Source organism: Camelus bactrianus, chromosome X (genome assembly GCF_048773025.1).
Source record: "Camelus bactrianus isolate YW-2024 breed Bactrian camel chromosome X, ASM4877302v1, whole genome shotgun sequence".
Taxonomy (NCBI): domain Eukaryota; kingdom Metazoa; phylum Chordata; class Mammalia; order Artiodactyla; family Camelidae; genus Camelus; species Camelus bactrianus.
The window spans coordinates 105,516,997-105,532,933 of NC_133575.1; the positions used below are offsets into that span (position 1 = coordinate 105,516,997).

The 15,937-nt window shown below is 49.4% G+C and overlaps 1 protein-coding gene across 2 annotated transcripts; it reads left to right on the forward strand.

The window, feature by feature from the left end:
- The first annotated feature begins 3,230 nt into the window (after positions 1-3,230).
- ZIC3 (Zic family member 3) lies at positions 3,231-14,679 on the forward strand. Of its 2 annotated transcripts, none has more exons than XM_074359163.1 (3): positions 3,231-4,806; positions 5,904-6,067; positions 14,111-14,679. In XM_074359163.1, the coding sequence occupies exons 1-3, from the start codon at positions 3,756-3,758 to the stop codon at positions 14,258-14,260; spliced, it is 1,365 nt and encodes a 454-aa protein (XP_074215264.1). In that variant the 5' UTR covers positions 3,231-3,755; the 3' UTR covers positions 14,261-14,679. The 2 variants fall into 2 exon arrangements, with proteins under 2 accessions (XP_074215264.1, XP_074215263.1); XM_074359162.1 differs by lacking the exon at positions 14,111-14,679 and adding an exon at positions 6,890-9,126.
- The last annotated feature ends 1,258 nt before the right edge of the window (positions 14,680-15,937 follow it).

Here is a 15,937-nt window from a genome sequence, read left to right on the forward strand (position 1 = left end):
TGGTTAATTGACGTCGTCTAATACACATGTAAACCCTAGTAAGCCAAAGCTGCCGAGGGAGCCTTGGTTCTGGCGTAAAATAAGAACCACGACCCCTCGGTTCCAGTCGCCCTGCCCTGCCCAGTCCAGTGACTCCTTTCTCCACCTGAGAAGTGGAGAAACGAGAGCTCTCTTCTGCCTTGCCCCAGCCTGTGTGCAGAAAAAAACTTTTTTTTTTTTTTTGCTTTCCTCTTCCGGCCACCACTCTGCTCTCAGACTCAGCTCCCTAAAGCCCCCTGTCCCCCGAAGTTGTTCCCAGGGTCTCCTCCAAAACGTGAGTTGAGGGTGGGGGCTGCAGGTAACCAGGAGAACTTCGCTTATTACTATTGCCCAACGGGAATAATTTGCTTGGGGGGGGGGTTCTCTCCTGCGCTGTCTTGCTATAACTGGAGATAGGTCGCTTTCTATCGTGTTTCCAGGGGCAGGGTTCCCCCTCCCCGAAAAGGAAACCTCCACCCAAAACAACAGAAATAGAATTGGAAATTGCGTGCCTTCTGCCCTGCTGCTCACAAAGTCCCCAGCGTCGTCCTCTTTAGGGGCATCTGGGGTCCCTGCGCCCCACTGGGCAACGACACCCCCTCAGAGTCGCACGCTTGGGCTGGGCCGGGCTGCCCCAGGAAGGGCTCCACCGCCCGGAGTTTTGGCCTGGCTAAACCGCCTCAGGTCGGCCCCTTAACAAGCATCACCCCTCCCCACTTCTCGGTTGATGATCTAATTGAATTATGCCTTTTTGTTCCAGGGACTACAGAGCACGTGCTGGAGGCAATTAATTATCGGAATGTGGCCATATCAAAACGGACACTGGGCACCGGGTAGGTCAGCGGCGGCAACATCCCCTGCCCCGCGCTCGGGACCCCTCCCCACAAAGGGACAGCCGAGGCTCCCTCCGCCGCCCTCCTGCCTCGGCTCCTAGCCCGGCTGCTGGCCCGGACTTCCAAACGCGCAAGGCCCCATCTTCTCCGGGTACCTGGCGGGGCTCCCCGGAAACCCTCGCATCCGCGCTGGCCGGGCTAGGGCTCGACAGCCACCTCTTCCCCACCCCCGAGCCCTGAGCCCCGCTCTCCTCTGGACCGGCGCCGGGAAGAAATCCAAACTTTTTAAACCAACTACGCACCCAGGGTCCGTGGGGGTTGGTGGGAGGTGAAGAGAGGTAGAAGGAAGGAAGAATATAATGGGGGAAGGGAGAAGAAAGGGGAAAAAGAAAGAAAAGCAGTCCTCCCTTTTGGTAAACCTGACTCCAGGGAATTCATTTGCATGATTTAGCCGTATTTGTTCTTCTCTGAACGCTCCCCCCACCTCTACCCTCCCCGCAAAGAAACCCTCTGCTGAGCGACACTGAAACCAGTCTTGGAGAGCCTATTTTCAGTAGATGTAATAATTTAAGTCAGCAGTGAACTCACCTTCCAACCTGGGGAGAGAGCTCTGATGTAGAGGGAGAATTGGGGCGAGTTTGAAAGGAGGGGGTGACTATGGTAAGTGTGCTACCGGCAGGGTTTCCCCTCAGCAAACTGGCAGAGAAAGGTGAAGTCCTGACCAGGCCAGGCGGATTGGGGGGCAGGAAGTGAAAGGCTGTAGTTATAAAGCGCTGCTTGAGGCAGTCTCTCCAAGCGTCTCTGAACTTGATCAGATGTTCTGTTTCCTACAGAGAGATGGCGGCCAGGCTCTGAGGCTGCCTCAAGGCTCAGACTTTGGGGCTCGGCTCTCATCGGTATGTGACAATCACAGCCATCTCTCTCTGCCTTTTCTTTCCACTTTTACTCTCCTGCATTCTTCACAAATGTCCTGCCGGACAAAAAATGAGTGGATTTATAGCCCTGTCTGAACCTGGTCATTACGCCCAGAAAGACCTTGCACCAGACAGGAGAGGGAGCGGTGATCCCACACACAACCCCGGAAAGTCAATCCTTAAGGGGAAAGAAGTCCCCGAGGTCACTACGTGCGCCTCCAGGTAGGAGTAGAATAGGGCAAAACCTTGGCAGTTCAGAGGGAAGAAAATTCCACCGCAGGATCCCCAATCCCGCTCCCCACTTTTGCATTTGAAAATGTTGAGAATTAGAAGCTGATTAGCTCCGGGGTTTTGAAAACCGATCCTGTGTGTCTAGTGAGTTTGCTATGTAGTGTGTTGTGTGCTTGTGTTGTATACACAGGCTAAGTGTACTCGGTGCATGTTTAGTATTTGTGCTTCTGCGTGTGTTTGCTGTGTTTTGTGCGTGTATTTACACTATTGTCTGTTTAATTTGTTGTGTGCGTATGTTTACTGTTTTGTGTGCAGTTTGTTGTGTTACTGGGTTGTGTGAACTTACGATTGTGTTTAGTTGTGTGCGTGTTTAGTGTGGTGTGCGCGAGTTTACTGTGTTACCTGTGTTTGCTGTGTTGTGTCTGGTGTGTCATGTGGGGGATGGGGGTGGCAGGGTAGCCACTACTTACAAACTAAAGAGTCAGTGCTTGGCTCAGACGGAAGTAAGGGAGATGGCTCTAATTGTAATCGTTTCTCCTCGTTTGGGCCTCGGCCGGCCAGCAGCAACTCGGGTAACAGACGGCAACTTGGCCAGCCTGGGTCCGGGCTCTCCTGGCCATCAGGGCCCACAGTGGCGCGTGGGGAGGACGCTGCTAATGGGCCGTGAGAATGAAACTGCTGCTCTCGCCCCAGGATCAGAGCCTTGCGGCCGCCGAGGAGAGGCATTCTCGGGGTGGTGAGGCGGTGGGGGCCCAAGCGGGGCTGGATGTCCAGCGCCGCGCCGACGGTGGGAACGATTCTTGCGGGGCAGAGTTCATTTGGCCAAAGCGGGTAAAGCGCGCGCGTCGCGAGGGGTGCTTGCACGCTTCGGGCCGGAGGGAAGCCGGGGAGACGCCCGGCTCCGCCCCGCCGGTCGCCGGCTCGAGCCTGGGTCCAGTTCCCGAGCGCAGCGCCAGCCCCGCGGAGCCCACTCGCGGACGCCCGGCCGCCACCGCCTCACCTGCCAGGGGCCCGGCCACGGCCCAATCAGCGGCGGTCGCTCGGCCGCGGCTGCCATGTTCCCCGCTCCGCGCTGCCAATCAGTGCGGCAACGGCCAATGGGCTGCGGGGCCGGGGGTCAGGTGACCGCGGGCCAGCTGGCTCCTCATTGGCGCGCGCCGCGCGGCCTCCCGCTTGGTTTATGTGAGAGGAGTGAGTGATTGACTTTATCAGTCCAAGGACATTACTCTGGAGGCGAAGAGGCTGGGACTGGCGCGGCGAGCGGCGAGCGGCGAGGACCGAGCCTGCCTCCTGCCCGCCGGCCGCGAGCCGGCTCTGCTCCTCAGCGCAGTCTAGCCGGGAGGCCCGTGCCGAGGGAGCCTCCTGGCCCCGCGGTTCTGCGCTCTCGGGGAGAGGAGGGGTGCCCGGGACAGGATTGGCAAACTCCGCCCTCCACTTATTATTTTGCTTATTTTTCTTTGTGCGCGCCTGTTAGTTTGTTAAACCAGATCTAGTCCCAGAGTCTTTTCTCCTCCCTTCTCCCCCCTCCTTCTCCCCCCTCCTCCCCCTTCCAGGTCCTTCTACTTCCCCTCCTCCTTCCTATCCCTCTGCAGGAGACTCTCGCAGCGACGGAAAGTTGCAGCCCCTGGTACCGCCTTGGGGGTCTCCCGACAGTGTCCAACCGCCGCCACCCCTCTCCGACTACGACACTTCGGAGATCTCCTTCGCCCGCACTCTCGCTCATTTCAGCCGGATCGCTGGTGCCCAGAACACCCCACCCATGACGATGCTCCTGGACGGAGGCCCGCAGTTCCCTGGGCTGGGAGTGGGTAGCTTCGGCGCGCCGCGCCACCACGAGATGCCCAACCGCGAGCCGGCAGGCATGGGGCTGAATCCCTTCGGGGACTCGCCCCACGCCGCCGCCGCCGCCGCCGCCTTCAAGCTGAGCCCCGCCGCGGCGCACGATCTATCTTCGGGCCAGAGCTCGGCGTTCACGCCACAGGGTTCGGGTTACGCCAACGCCCTGGGCCATCATCACCACCACCACCACCACCATCACCACGCCGGCCAGGTGCCCAGCTACGGCGGTGCCGCCTCTGCCGCCTTCAACTCCACGCGCGACTTTCTGTTCCGCCAGCGTGGCTCCGGGCTCGGCGAGGCGGCCTCGGGTGGCGGGCAGCACGGGCTCTTCGCCAGCTCGGCGAGCAGCCTGCACGCTCCAGCTGGTATTCCTGAGCCCCCCGGCTACCTGCTTTTCCCCGGGCTGCACGAGCAAGGTGCCGGACACCCGTCGCCCACAGGGCACGTGGACAACAACCAGGTCCACTTGGGGCTGCGCGGAGAGCTGTTCGGCCGCGCCGACCCGTACCGCCCAGTGGCCAGTCCGCGCACGGACCCCTACACGGCCGGCGCGCAGTTCCCCAACTACAGCCCCATGAACATGAACATGGGCGTGAACGTGGCGGCCCACCACGGGCCTGGCGCCTTCTTCCGTTATATGCGTCAGCCCATCAAACAGGAGCTGTCGTGCAAGTGGATCGACGAGGCTCAGCTGAGCCGGCCCAAGAAAAGCTGCGACCGGACCTTCAGCACCATGCACGAGTTGGTGACACATGTCACCATGGAGCATGTGGGGGGCCCGGAGCAGAACAACCACGTCTGCTACTGGGAGGAGTGCCCCCGCGAGGGCAAGTCCTTCAAGGCGAAGTACAAACTGGTCAATCACATTCGGGTGCACACGGGCGAGAAGCCCTTCCCGTGCCCCTTCCCGGGCTGCGGGAAGATCTTTGCCCGCTCCGAGAACCTCAAGATCCACAAGAGGACCCACACAGGTAAGGGGGAAGGCGGGCGGGCGCGGGATTCGCCGCGGCGCCGCGGCACCGCGCCACGAAGTCGACTTTTTCAGCGCGAGGCAGAGTGTTGGCGGCCAAAGAGAGGGGCGGCGCCCCTCCAGGGCTGTTCGAAAAAAGTAGCGCTGTCAGTGTCCCTCCACCTCTCGCACTCCCCGCCCCGCGGCGCTTTTGCCCAGTTCTAACTTCCCGGGCAGACGGCTCTGCGGTCTCAGAAACTAATTGGAATCTTCTCGCGCCCAGGAACCAACTGGCGCCGCCTCTTTTTGTCTCTTTCTGGGTTACTGTGAAGGGACTCCGAACGTGTGGAGAGGAATTGCTTACAAGCCACTTCGCTCTCGGTACACATTCTGGGGAGGCAACCATAGAAATGCTAATGAAAACTAACTTTTGGTTACTTCCGCTCTTTTTTACCCTTGATTGGCACATCTCCTAATTAAATGACTGATACTTTTGTCAAACTATTTTTATTTGGAGTTCCAGGTTCAATTCAGTCCTCCGGGAGGAAAGCTAAAGTAGGAAAGGCACCACAGTTTCGTGGCTTGTTCAGAACATCTTGTAAAACTGTCTGGAGCCCCTGGATTTATATAGTTTTCTCTTTTCGAACGCTAAGTACGCAGACCCAAGCGTTTTAACACGGGGCTTAGCAAAAACCGCTGCATTTGAAAGAGGCAAATTAAAAGGTACAAAGGAGGAACTAAAAGGGATTGTCCCGTTCCCAGTCCATTGTCCCGCCCGGCCTTGGTTACTTGGAAGCCCTGGGCCGGGTAGGTTGGTACCACAACTTACGGGAAACTTTGGAGGAGCCATGGGCTTACGCATTCTGCGCGAGAACAAAGGGACTGGCAAGTTCTGGGCCGGCCCTGCCCTACCCCCGCCCCCGACCACCACTCCCCACTCCAGCAGGCTCAACCAGCCCTCTCCATTTTTCCTCCAGGGGAAAGAGATGCCGCAGCCGCCCCCAGTCGGCGCTCCCTCTCCGGGAAGACCGCCGGGCGCTCTGCCTCCCGCTGCTTGGCCCAAGGAAGCTCCCGGGTCCTGACCATATTTCCCCTCCTTTGCGTTTCTGCCTTTTGCAGGTGAGAAACCATTCAAATGTGAATTTGAAGGCTGTGACAGACGTTTTGCCAACAGCAGCGACCGCAAGAAGCACATGCATGTGCACACCTCGGACAAGCCCTATATCTGCAAAGTGTGCGACAAGTCCTACACGCACCCGAGCTCCCTGCGCAAGCACATGAAGGTAATTACCTCTTTATTAGCGGTCGGCGGTTTATAAACACTCGGTCCGACAGCGGGCTTAGGAACGGAAGCGCCCGCGCTGCCAACCCCGTATCCTCCACGTTAAATCCGATTTGCTCCAGCGGTGACACCTTGAACCCATTTCGGGGACCCAGAGGGGGGCGGGGGAGAGCTCAGTGGGGAGGAGGAGGGAGCAGAGGGAACAGTCGGTTGTTTACTGGGAAGCTCTAACCGAGCTCGCCAGGGCTTGGAGGTTGCAGTGGCCGCCTCTTGCCGGCTCAGCCCGCGGTGAGAGCCGAGAGCGCCCGCGCCGTACCCGGGAGTGGGTGGTTCATTGGCTCTTCGGCTTCCGATAAAACAATAGGGCCGAGGAGCGCGGTGCGATTCCCACGCATTTGTCTGAGCCCTCGCAGCGTCTAGGGCGCCCGTGCCACCTTTCTCTGTACCTGCTTTCCCAAGCCAAAGCGGGCTTGGCGAAACCTGGGCCCGGCGTGAGTATTTTATAGGACCCCAAAGACTAAGTGCTTACCCCGCTCCATCCGCGGAGAAAGCCTTTTTGAAGGGGCATTAATAAACCAGAGCGCTTTATTCCTTTTCCGTAATGCCAGTCTTAGGACTCAAACTGTTTTGGCGAACATCTTCGGGTTTTCTAGACCTCGGTAATGTGGAAATTAAAAACACAAAACCAGAATCAGCAGCATTTCTCTTTTAAGTGGGTCACTGGGCGGTCTTGCTCTTAAAGTGCTTGAATTCTGCTCTTGTTTTTGCTTGCACAATGCCAGTTGGAATTATATTCATTATAATATATACATGTTAATTTTAGGTTCATGAATCTCAAGGGTCAGATTCCTCCCCTGCTGCCAGTTCAGGCTATGAATCTTCCACTCCACCCGCTATAGCTTCTGCAAACAGTAAAGATACCACTAAAACCCCTTCTGCAGTTCAAACTAGCACCAGCCACAACCCTGGACTTCCTCCCAATTTTAACGAATGGTACGTCTGAGGACAAACACAAACACAAACCCTGTAAACCATAGAATGGACCAAATGCATTTTAAAAAGAAAACTGAGACCAATCAGATGGAAATGGAGTTTTAAGGCAAGAGGCCATATGTAGGGCTACATCCTGTTAATTGCAATTGTCCAGGAAGGTTTTTTTGGGGGCAAGATCCAAAAGTAGACATGCCCTTTTCTCAGGATTAGAAAATATGTTTTGGCGTTTGAAGGATTAAAAAAAAATCTTTTCACTGCTTTTTCCTCCCCTTTCTCTTGCTCTCTGCTCACCCCATCCCTAAACGCCTTCAGCTCATTTTAACTCGTCCTGTTTCTTGAGAGGAAGTTATAGAAGGCTTGGTGGTGGTGGTGATGTTAAAACTGATGGAAAATCTTCGCCTTAGTGGTGATTGTTTAAACTCTCACAGTCTTCAACCGTGCCAAAGTCCTGTTATGTCTTGAACTTTTCCTCAAAGCATTACACTTGTGAATGTATTTTTGTCTAATGGGGTTGAAACTGTTGTTCAGTATTTTTTCAGGCTGAGGATGTGATGTTACTCTACACAAGATTGTGATGTTTAGTATACAGTTGCCTTTTGTAATAACTTTTTTTTTTGTAAATACATATCCATTGATGCCATATTTATCGTTTGTAATTTAATTATTGCTACAAGTGCCGGGAACTGAACAATATTTATGGATAAATGTTTTCTAACAAAATTCTGTACAGCTTTTGATTATAACCTCTTTAGCATTAAATTTTATTGTTTTGAAAGAACACAATTTACAATTTTTGAACCACTGACTCCTTTCTCTTATTTTGTAACAGCCTCCTACATAGAGGAGACGTGAGCAAATGAATCTTGTTTGTTGGTATTTATAACTCACTCAGATCCCTTTTTTAATTGTTAAATTATTTTTCTATTGCAGTATAGATTCCTTACAGTGTCAGTTTCCATCTGGGAAGACTCTCCTTTCTTTATCTCTAGCTCAGATAGTTGTTTAACTGCGAGTTTAAATGTGTTTGTCCTGGATTTTCAGCATGCAAATCAGATATTACTGACCAATTCAGTTAGTGGCCATGACATCTCAATCTTGTACTTCAAAGACTGAGAAGCTGGATTTAATCATCCCTGCCCTACATATATAAACATAAGGTAACCTAATGAGTTTTATGTCCCTTAGTTTTTTTTTTTATTACCTTACATAAAAATGAACATTGCGGCAGGATGCATGTCTGTCTATTCTATCGAAAGATCACCCATATACCTATATATGTTTGTATCTATGACTTATCTAATCTGCCTATCAAATCTATCTAGCTATCTATATATTTTCAAAAGTAAGCATATGTCTGAAAGAGTGGTGATGAGTAAGGCCAGTTGAGCCATGCTTACTTATGATTAAAGTGCTTCTTAAAAGAACCATAGTCCATTTACAATTTTGGAAGGCAAAGGCTGATTTGTTTTGCTGTATATAGTTCAATTCGTAATTATCACAATTATTCATAACATTTTTATAGCGGTGTAATAACTGCAGCGGTTCTGAAATGATATTATGGAAAGAAAAACATTTGCAAAATATGTATTTTTAAAGTTCATGGTTTGTAGGCAAAGATGTTAAGAGCATTGTTTCCATTAAAATCAATAACAATGAAAAATGGTTGTTTGCTTTGTGATAAAATATTAACAATCCATTTAATCTTCAGCGAAGCAACTCATTTGGACAAACAGTTCTTTTACAGTTGTTATATGAAAAAGAAACTGATTACTATTTTGGGGGGTTGGAGTGGGTAGAGTATTGAGACTTTCTTTTTTTTTACTAATTTAGGGTGCTGTTTAATATTGAGAGCCCAATCTCTGCATGAATAACCAACTTGCAAATCAGCAAATAGAATGGTGGAGATAAGGAATTGTAAAGAATTTAGAAATGTAATGAAATAGGCTTAAGTATTCCTTCTTTAGAAGGGGTAATGCTCTAGGTTTTTTGGTGGCAGTCAGTTTGGTATTATACATAATCATTTTGAATTCTAGAATTTTGTTTATTGTTCTTTTTGAAGAAATAAAGTCTTGGCACATCTATTTATGTTATAACATTTTTGTATTTGGTGCCTGATTTTTTCCATGTTCAAATAAATCAACCTTAAATTGAAATGCTCAGAGAACTTCTGATGATTAAAAGAAACTTTGATTTCTTGGGTACAGTTGAAGCAGTCTAAGTTACCTACTGATCTTTGTCAACAGACAATTAATTGACAGTTTCTAACTGCAAATTGCTTTGGATGCGATTTTTTTTTTTATTGTTTGTGGAGAATGGGGGTTATTGCACTTTCCTCTACCAATAGACAAGGCAAGGGGCCTGAATGCCATGAACCAATTGGGATGACTTCACAAGTGATGAGCAGGTAACCTGGCCAGTCTACCATTCCTACCCCAGACATTCCAGTCTTGACCTTGACGTTGAGGGTGCTGGACCAGATTCGTATTTCAGGATTTTTCCTTCACTTCAAACCAGAGACCATTTAAAATGTTCAGCAAGTTTTCAGAAAGTGTGTATTCATATGATTGGCTCTAAATGTGTTCCAACCAAAGTCTAAATAATGTTTTTCTTCTGAAATATGCATTGAACTTCCAGTTTACTGTTTTCTCCATGAATTCCCTTTCCACTCCCAACTTAACCTTAAATGGGAGTAGAGGGATGGGTTGATTGCAAGATTATTTCAGAAAACTTGCTTCTCTCATCACCTCCCAATTAAATAGATTAAACATTTTTGGAGACATAGAGTTTGATCTTTCCTTAGTAGGCTTGAAATTATTCTACCATAAAATTTTACAGTAGAGTATTGTGTCCTAAGAGTGGAAGATGCCCATAACAAAGATAACCAACATTAAGATAATGTAAAAGCTTTGCCCCTCTACATGATTTCCTCTAATCTGGGTGTAGTATCATATTTCTCAGTCTATGCCCTCTGCCCTTGTCGTTTGTTGCAAAGAAAAGTTTTAGTAGAAAACTTTTCTCACATTTTTTTACCCATAGTCTGACTCTGGGAACGCACACTTACATTCCTGAATTTTCAGTAAATACCTTAAAGAATAAGGCTCTCCCTCTCCCAACAAAAAACTTTGCAACCCTAAAGATAGATCAGCTGGAAACCATGAATGTCAGCTGGATTCTTAGTGATCTACCTGTTATTCTTGCACCTGGTAAGACTTTTGTTAAAAGTCCATTATCTTTTCCAAAATGGGTAGTTTAGCTTTAATATTTCCACTGTTGGGTGGGAAAAGGGGAGATGTCTGTTTTAACGCAGACATAAGTCTGGACTTCATCCAGTTTGGAAGGTTAAAGATCAGCGTCCGGGCTAAAGCAGGGCAGTCGGTCTTAGCTACTGCAAAGGTTGGAGAGCTAGCAGGGACCGCCTCCGCTCACAAAGCCTCCCAGGAAAGTTGTGTTCAGGACTTCCTCGCCCCTCCCCCCTTCTCGCCGCCGGCTGTCTCCTTGTCTCTTCGCCCCGGGCTCCCTCTCCTCCCCCTATATCCATCTGCACCCCTCCAAACGAACGAAGTCTAGCCCTTAAGTTTCTGAAAGAATCTCCACCGGCTTGTCCATCCCCTGAAGCGCGGGATCTCCGCCTGGCAGCTAGGCTGGTTTTCTCTCGGGCTGTCTGACCCTCGAGACCACTAGCTGGGCTTTGCCCCGGGACGAGGCCAGGCGTTTCCGGAAGTCAGGGCTCGGGCTCGGGGTTCTCAGGCCCCTCATCGGGGTGTCCAGGGTACCTGTCCACACACCAAGTTCTTGAAAGGCACGATCGAAGCTGGGGCCGGGGGGTAGGGGACCTCATTTCCTAGGGTCAATTCTCTCGCGGTCTCAGCCCGCTGACCCTTTGACCTCCACCTACAGGGCCCTTGGCGGCCGTAAGCCGGCGGTCGCCCGGGCTCCGAGGACGCTTCGCGCCCCATCGCCTCTCGGCCTCATTAGGCCCGCGGGGCTGTAAAGCAGGAATCAGCCGCTGCCTAATCCGGACCTGGGGTCAATACGAGCCCAAACAATGGTGAGCTCCGAAGGCCACAGCGCAGCGCTGGCCGCAAACTTTGTGTTCCATTCATTTTCTTAAGGCGGTGGCGGCGGTGGGGGTAGGGGAAGGAGGGAGGTACTCGAACGCCCGAAGGCCGATCCCGGCGCCCGGAGCTCTTTAAGCGAGCATCCTCGCGCTCAGCACTCCCTATCTCTTCGCCGCGCCAGGGTTTGGAGGGGGTGGCGAGGCCCAGGGCCTGGTTGGCGGTCCGCGCGAGGGCCAAGGGGCCGGTCCAGAGGGGGCCGCCTCTGAGCCAAGAACAGACTTTGAAGTGGGTTTTTAGCGCGCACGTGTGAGAGCCGCGCCGGGCCGAGCGGGGACCCGCTGGGAGGAAAGAGTAAGCTCCGGCCCGGGCCCCAACCCCTCCCCCGCTCCCCGTCGCTCCGGCCTTTTCAAGCCGCGGTCGGGGCCCTGCCGGCCTCCCCCTCCCGCCCCCACGCCCGCGCCGCGCGCAGGCGCACAGCCCGCAGCCGTCGAGTCGGATTTTGCGGCGAGGGGGCGGCGGGGGAGAGTTGAAAGAGGTTTTGCGGCGCGGCGGCCTCGGTCGAGCGGGAGCGGGGCGGAGGGGAGGACTGTGGGGAAGGGGGGCTGATTTTGGGGCGGCTCTCGGGTCGGGAACATGGCGGCCGGATGCGAACCCCCGCAGAGCGCAGCAAAGCGCTGACTGCGGGCTGCCGAACTGTTGTGTGGTTTCAACTCCCTTGTTATTCCTCAGCTCCGAGCGCCTCGCGGGGGAATGTAGGTCGTGGGGGCCGAGCGCAAAATCGTTAAAAAAAAAAAAAAAAAAAGACGGAAGCGAAGAAGTTCTTCCAGGGCATCCCGGGCGTGGGAAGTTGGCGAGCCTTCTGAGGGGTGGGGGTCCCGGGCGTGGGCTTGGACCTGAAACCCACCAGAGGCCGCCCCGCCCCCTAGTCCCGACTTAAATCGTTTCCCCTGCGCCCTTTGGGGTGGGGATACCATTTTGAGCTTCGTGCCCGGGTCGGGATGCCACAGCACCTTCGAGTCTCGAAAAATGCCAAGGAGTGGACAGTTGTCTTCCAGGACAATGGCTGGGCCCACGAGCGGAACACATAGGCACCGTTTCTAAATAAAATGCACTGGCTTAGCAACACGGATATGCCATTGCGAGTCGGACCCTACACGTTATTAGGCCCCGTTTTCTGTATATCTCATTTAAATGTGGGCCTATGAAAAATGGCAGTCTGTGCGCTTTTGTGTGTGCTCTAACAGCTGGTGGTCTTATGGGAAAAGAAAAAAAAAAAGGCCACAATCCCGAAAACTTTCAGCTTTTGCTTAACTGCCTTAATGCTGGTGTGTGAAAGAACCCCCTGGTAGCTCTGGGATCACGAGTTCGTGTTTTCTCTGCAGAAAAATGCTGCAGATTCGCCTTTAGATTTCTTTCGTGAGGAAAAAACAATGTGGGTTTATTTTTGTTTTGTTTTAATGTGTAGTTATTGACCCTCCTCTAGGAGAATAAGCGGCAAGAATTCTTTCAGGTTTCTTCTTCGTGGAAGCCAACGGCTGAACGAAAAGAGCCTTCTGGGGAAGCCCACTGTCGAACATTCAGGCTCCCGAAGGTGTGGGGGCAGTTCCCGTGGGCCACCTTGGGAAGGGCCCCAGGTGGGTGGGCAGGTCATTAGCAAAGCCAGCCCAGATTTGGGGGGAAATCTGCAAAACAGTGCCTTTATCTGCAGAGAACAATTGATGGGGTTGTCTTTCCTCCTTTTCAGTGCACAAAGAAGACGGCTTTGGAGCAAGAATTTGGAATATGCATTTAAGTTGTCGTGCTTTGCATTGAAAACCCCTGGGCAATTAAAATAAATGCCTTGTAGTATTTTCTGTCCTTTTCTTATGTGTGGTTCCTGCAAGTCAAAGGGGCTGGAGTCTCTTCTGCAGTTTGGAAACTTGTTTTGAAATTACCACCAAACAGATTTTTACCCCCCTTGGGTGAAGTTTCCTTCCAGGGCTCAGCCACTTCACTCCACCCCCTCACTGGAATAGAGTATTGACATCTTTGAGAGATCAAAGGAAGTAGATGGTGCTTGCTGTATACTTTATTTTTTCATGCTGTTGTTTGAACCCTGAGGTTTGAACTTTTCCCTGGTTAAATCTCTTGGTAGCAAAAGTGTGGAAAATGAAAAGTTCATTAACTTGAAAAATCTTTAGCCAATAGGTAGGCAGTTTATCTCTTTGAGAACTGCAGAGCCCACGTTGTCTCTAAGTAGACTTTAAAATCAAGCTAAAGATGCACTGGTGAACTATGTCCCCCGGATACCTGCGGTGTTCTTTGGGTCATTTGATATGGCAAAACTGTGGTTGATTTTCATTGGAGTTATGTGAATGGAATGTCTGTAAAACTGGACGAATGAAAAATTGGTAGAACTCATATTTGTTTGAATGACAACTCTAAAGAGCACTTCTTTTCCCACTGAGGTTTGGTTTCTACCATAACTATTGAAATTTACAGCTTGAAAAACACTAAGTTTGCAAGAAGCATTTAAAAGGGGGGTGTTCAGAGGACTTGGACTAATAGGAACTAACAGAGGAGCAAAACTTCTTTGAATAAGATTTCTGTTTCAAAAAATCTGTTAAAGCTAAAGAAAATATGTTTCTTTAAAAATCGTTAACAGCAAACAATTTTGTATATTTTTAATGTGATAACAGTTCAAACTGTTTACTAATCTGAGGAGTAGAGAAATGTGAGCTCTATAGTAACTATAATATTAGCCTTCACCAGATGGCAAGTTTATAGTGTTTGTTCTCTACTAGGATGTGTGTGTTGTCTAATGTGTTTTATTAAAAGACAACCCATGTAAAAGGCCATTTGAACATAAGGTGTTAAAAATAAAAGATTTCATCGTGTTTTATTATAAACTAGCATTTAAAATAACATATTCAGTAACATTTTATGAAATTTTTATAAGAGTCGATGTAGCCTGTTTTGACCCATCTGCAGTTCATTTTTTGTTTTTTTGCCAGTGTTGTCCTGCTTGGTATCCGGGACAGTCTCTAATTCCTGACGAAGAACTTGATACTGACGTTGGTATGCAGCAGCCAGCCCTCCATAACACTACCTATCCAAAATGCAGGGTTAATGCCGAACCTACTGTGCAAGAAATGATTTACTGATGAGGTTTCAAAGAAAACCACATCAATTTGGATGTCTGTTACCTTGAAGTGATCATTTTAAGAGTAGTAGCTTCTTCCCTAGGTATAAAAAGACTATTTTCTTCTTTTGGTGTATTTCATTCTGTGTTGAGCAATCATTTGTGAAATGAAAAAGCAACAAAGCACCCCCCATGTCCCCCTCCCTACCAATTTAGGATCGTAAATGGGAAGATGGAGGTGAAGACTGGCCTAATTCATAACCCAGAGTGTATTATCTCATGCATTGTGTTGACCTTGTTGAAAATCTTTTTCAAATATGTGCGTTCCACATGTAGAACTCAAGTGTTTAAAACTAGAACTATAAATACTTGTTTTGTTAATTTCATGTTTGTGTTCAAAAAGCGATTCCCAGGATCTCTGCAATTGTTGCTTGACTTAAATAAAACCATTTAAATTATTTTTTTGTGATTATTGTTTTATTACAGTGGCAACTATAGCCCTTAAATAACCTTGATTAACCTGTTGAATTGGGACAGTTTATATTCTGTTCACATGTTTCATGATATAGCTTGGCTTTCACTGAGCAATAAACTTGGGGGAAAAAAAAACAACCGACTGAACAAGCCCCAACCAACTGTTTTGAGCTCACATTGTGTTCCAGGAGGGACTCAGGGCCAGGTGCTGGGGAGGTCAGGGGAAGAATTCAGAGGCAAGGATTGATTGGGTTGGTTAGAAGGAAGGAATGGAGGTAGGAGAATTTGGAGAAAAAAGCATTTGAACACCACTTTTGGGTGAGAAGGAGAGGGAAAGACAAAGCTGAAAATAACCTTAAAGGAGAAAGGAGGGTCTCTGGAGAGGGGACGCTGCAGCATAGCACATTACATGTATATTATTCAGGAACCTCAAAGTGGTTCTTGGGGCAGACAACTTGTCAGCCATTGATTAGAACACTTATAGAATCATGGAATATAGGTGTTATTAAAGCCCAAGTTGTTGTTAATTAACTAGTGTTAGAGAAGATGAAGACACTTCAGAGAAATTCTTCGAACTCCAGATACTTGATTTCTCATTTTAAATTTAACATCTGTAATCTAATGTAATCTGTGAGTGGCCATCATTCTATTTATTTGACATGATTATGCCATGATGAGGTATTGTAAAATTGCAGCGTGATAGAGTATATTGCTATTGGTTCTTTAGATCAGTTTTATTAAAATTTCTGCTAAGTAGACTGATGCTACTATAATTTTTTAAGTAGGAGGAAAGACAGCTCATCTCTGTCTGATTTTTGTTGTTCATTTACATTGAGAGTAGGAGTACCTGCCAGTCTAGAAAAACTATGATTCTTTGATTCTTAATTCCCTAGAACTTGACATTCTTATATCCCCCTAGAAAGATGTTGGTAGAATTTTTTGTTTTGTTTTTGTTTTTAAGAATAAGAACTGTGTTCTTTCAGACAGGCAGTGGAGTGTTATAATGGGATTATTTTAAAAAGCCCTTGGAAAGGTAAACTACCAAGTTGTGCATGAGCCAGCTGCACTGTGATAATACCTCCTCAGGTTAGCCTAAGGATTAACCAAGAAAATGTCCATAAAGAGCCTGGCACAGAGTAGGCCCTGAACAAATGGTAATTCCCTCCTTTTCCTCTTGCAGGTAGCTATTGTTTCATTGCTTTTGGGTAGTTTCCTATGTTTAATA

What these genes read in the sequence shown, in the direction of transcription:
- ZIC3 (XM_074359162.1), top strand. Translation starts at nt 3,756, where the DNA reads ATGACGATGCTCCTGGACGGAGGCCCGCAGTTCCCTGGGCTGGGAGTG. An exon ending in CCACAAGAGGACCCACACAG is followed by an intron (nt 4,807 to 5,903) that starts GTAAGGGGGAAG and finishes TGCCTTTTGCAG; the next exon opens with GTGAGAAACCATTCAAATGT. An exon ending in CCCTGCGCAAGCACATGAAG is followed by an intron (nt 6,068 to 6,889) that starts GTAATTACCTCT and finishes TGTTAATTTTAG; the next exon opens with GTTCATGAATCTCAAGGGTC.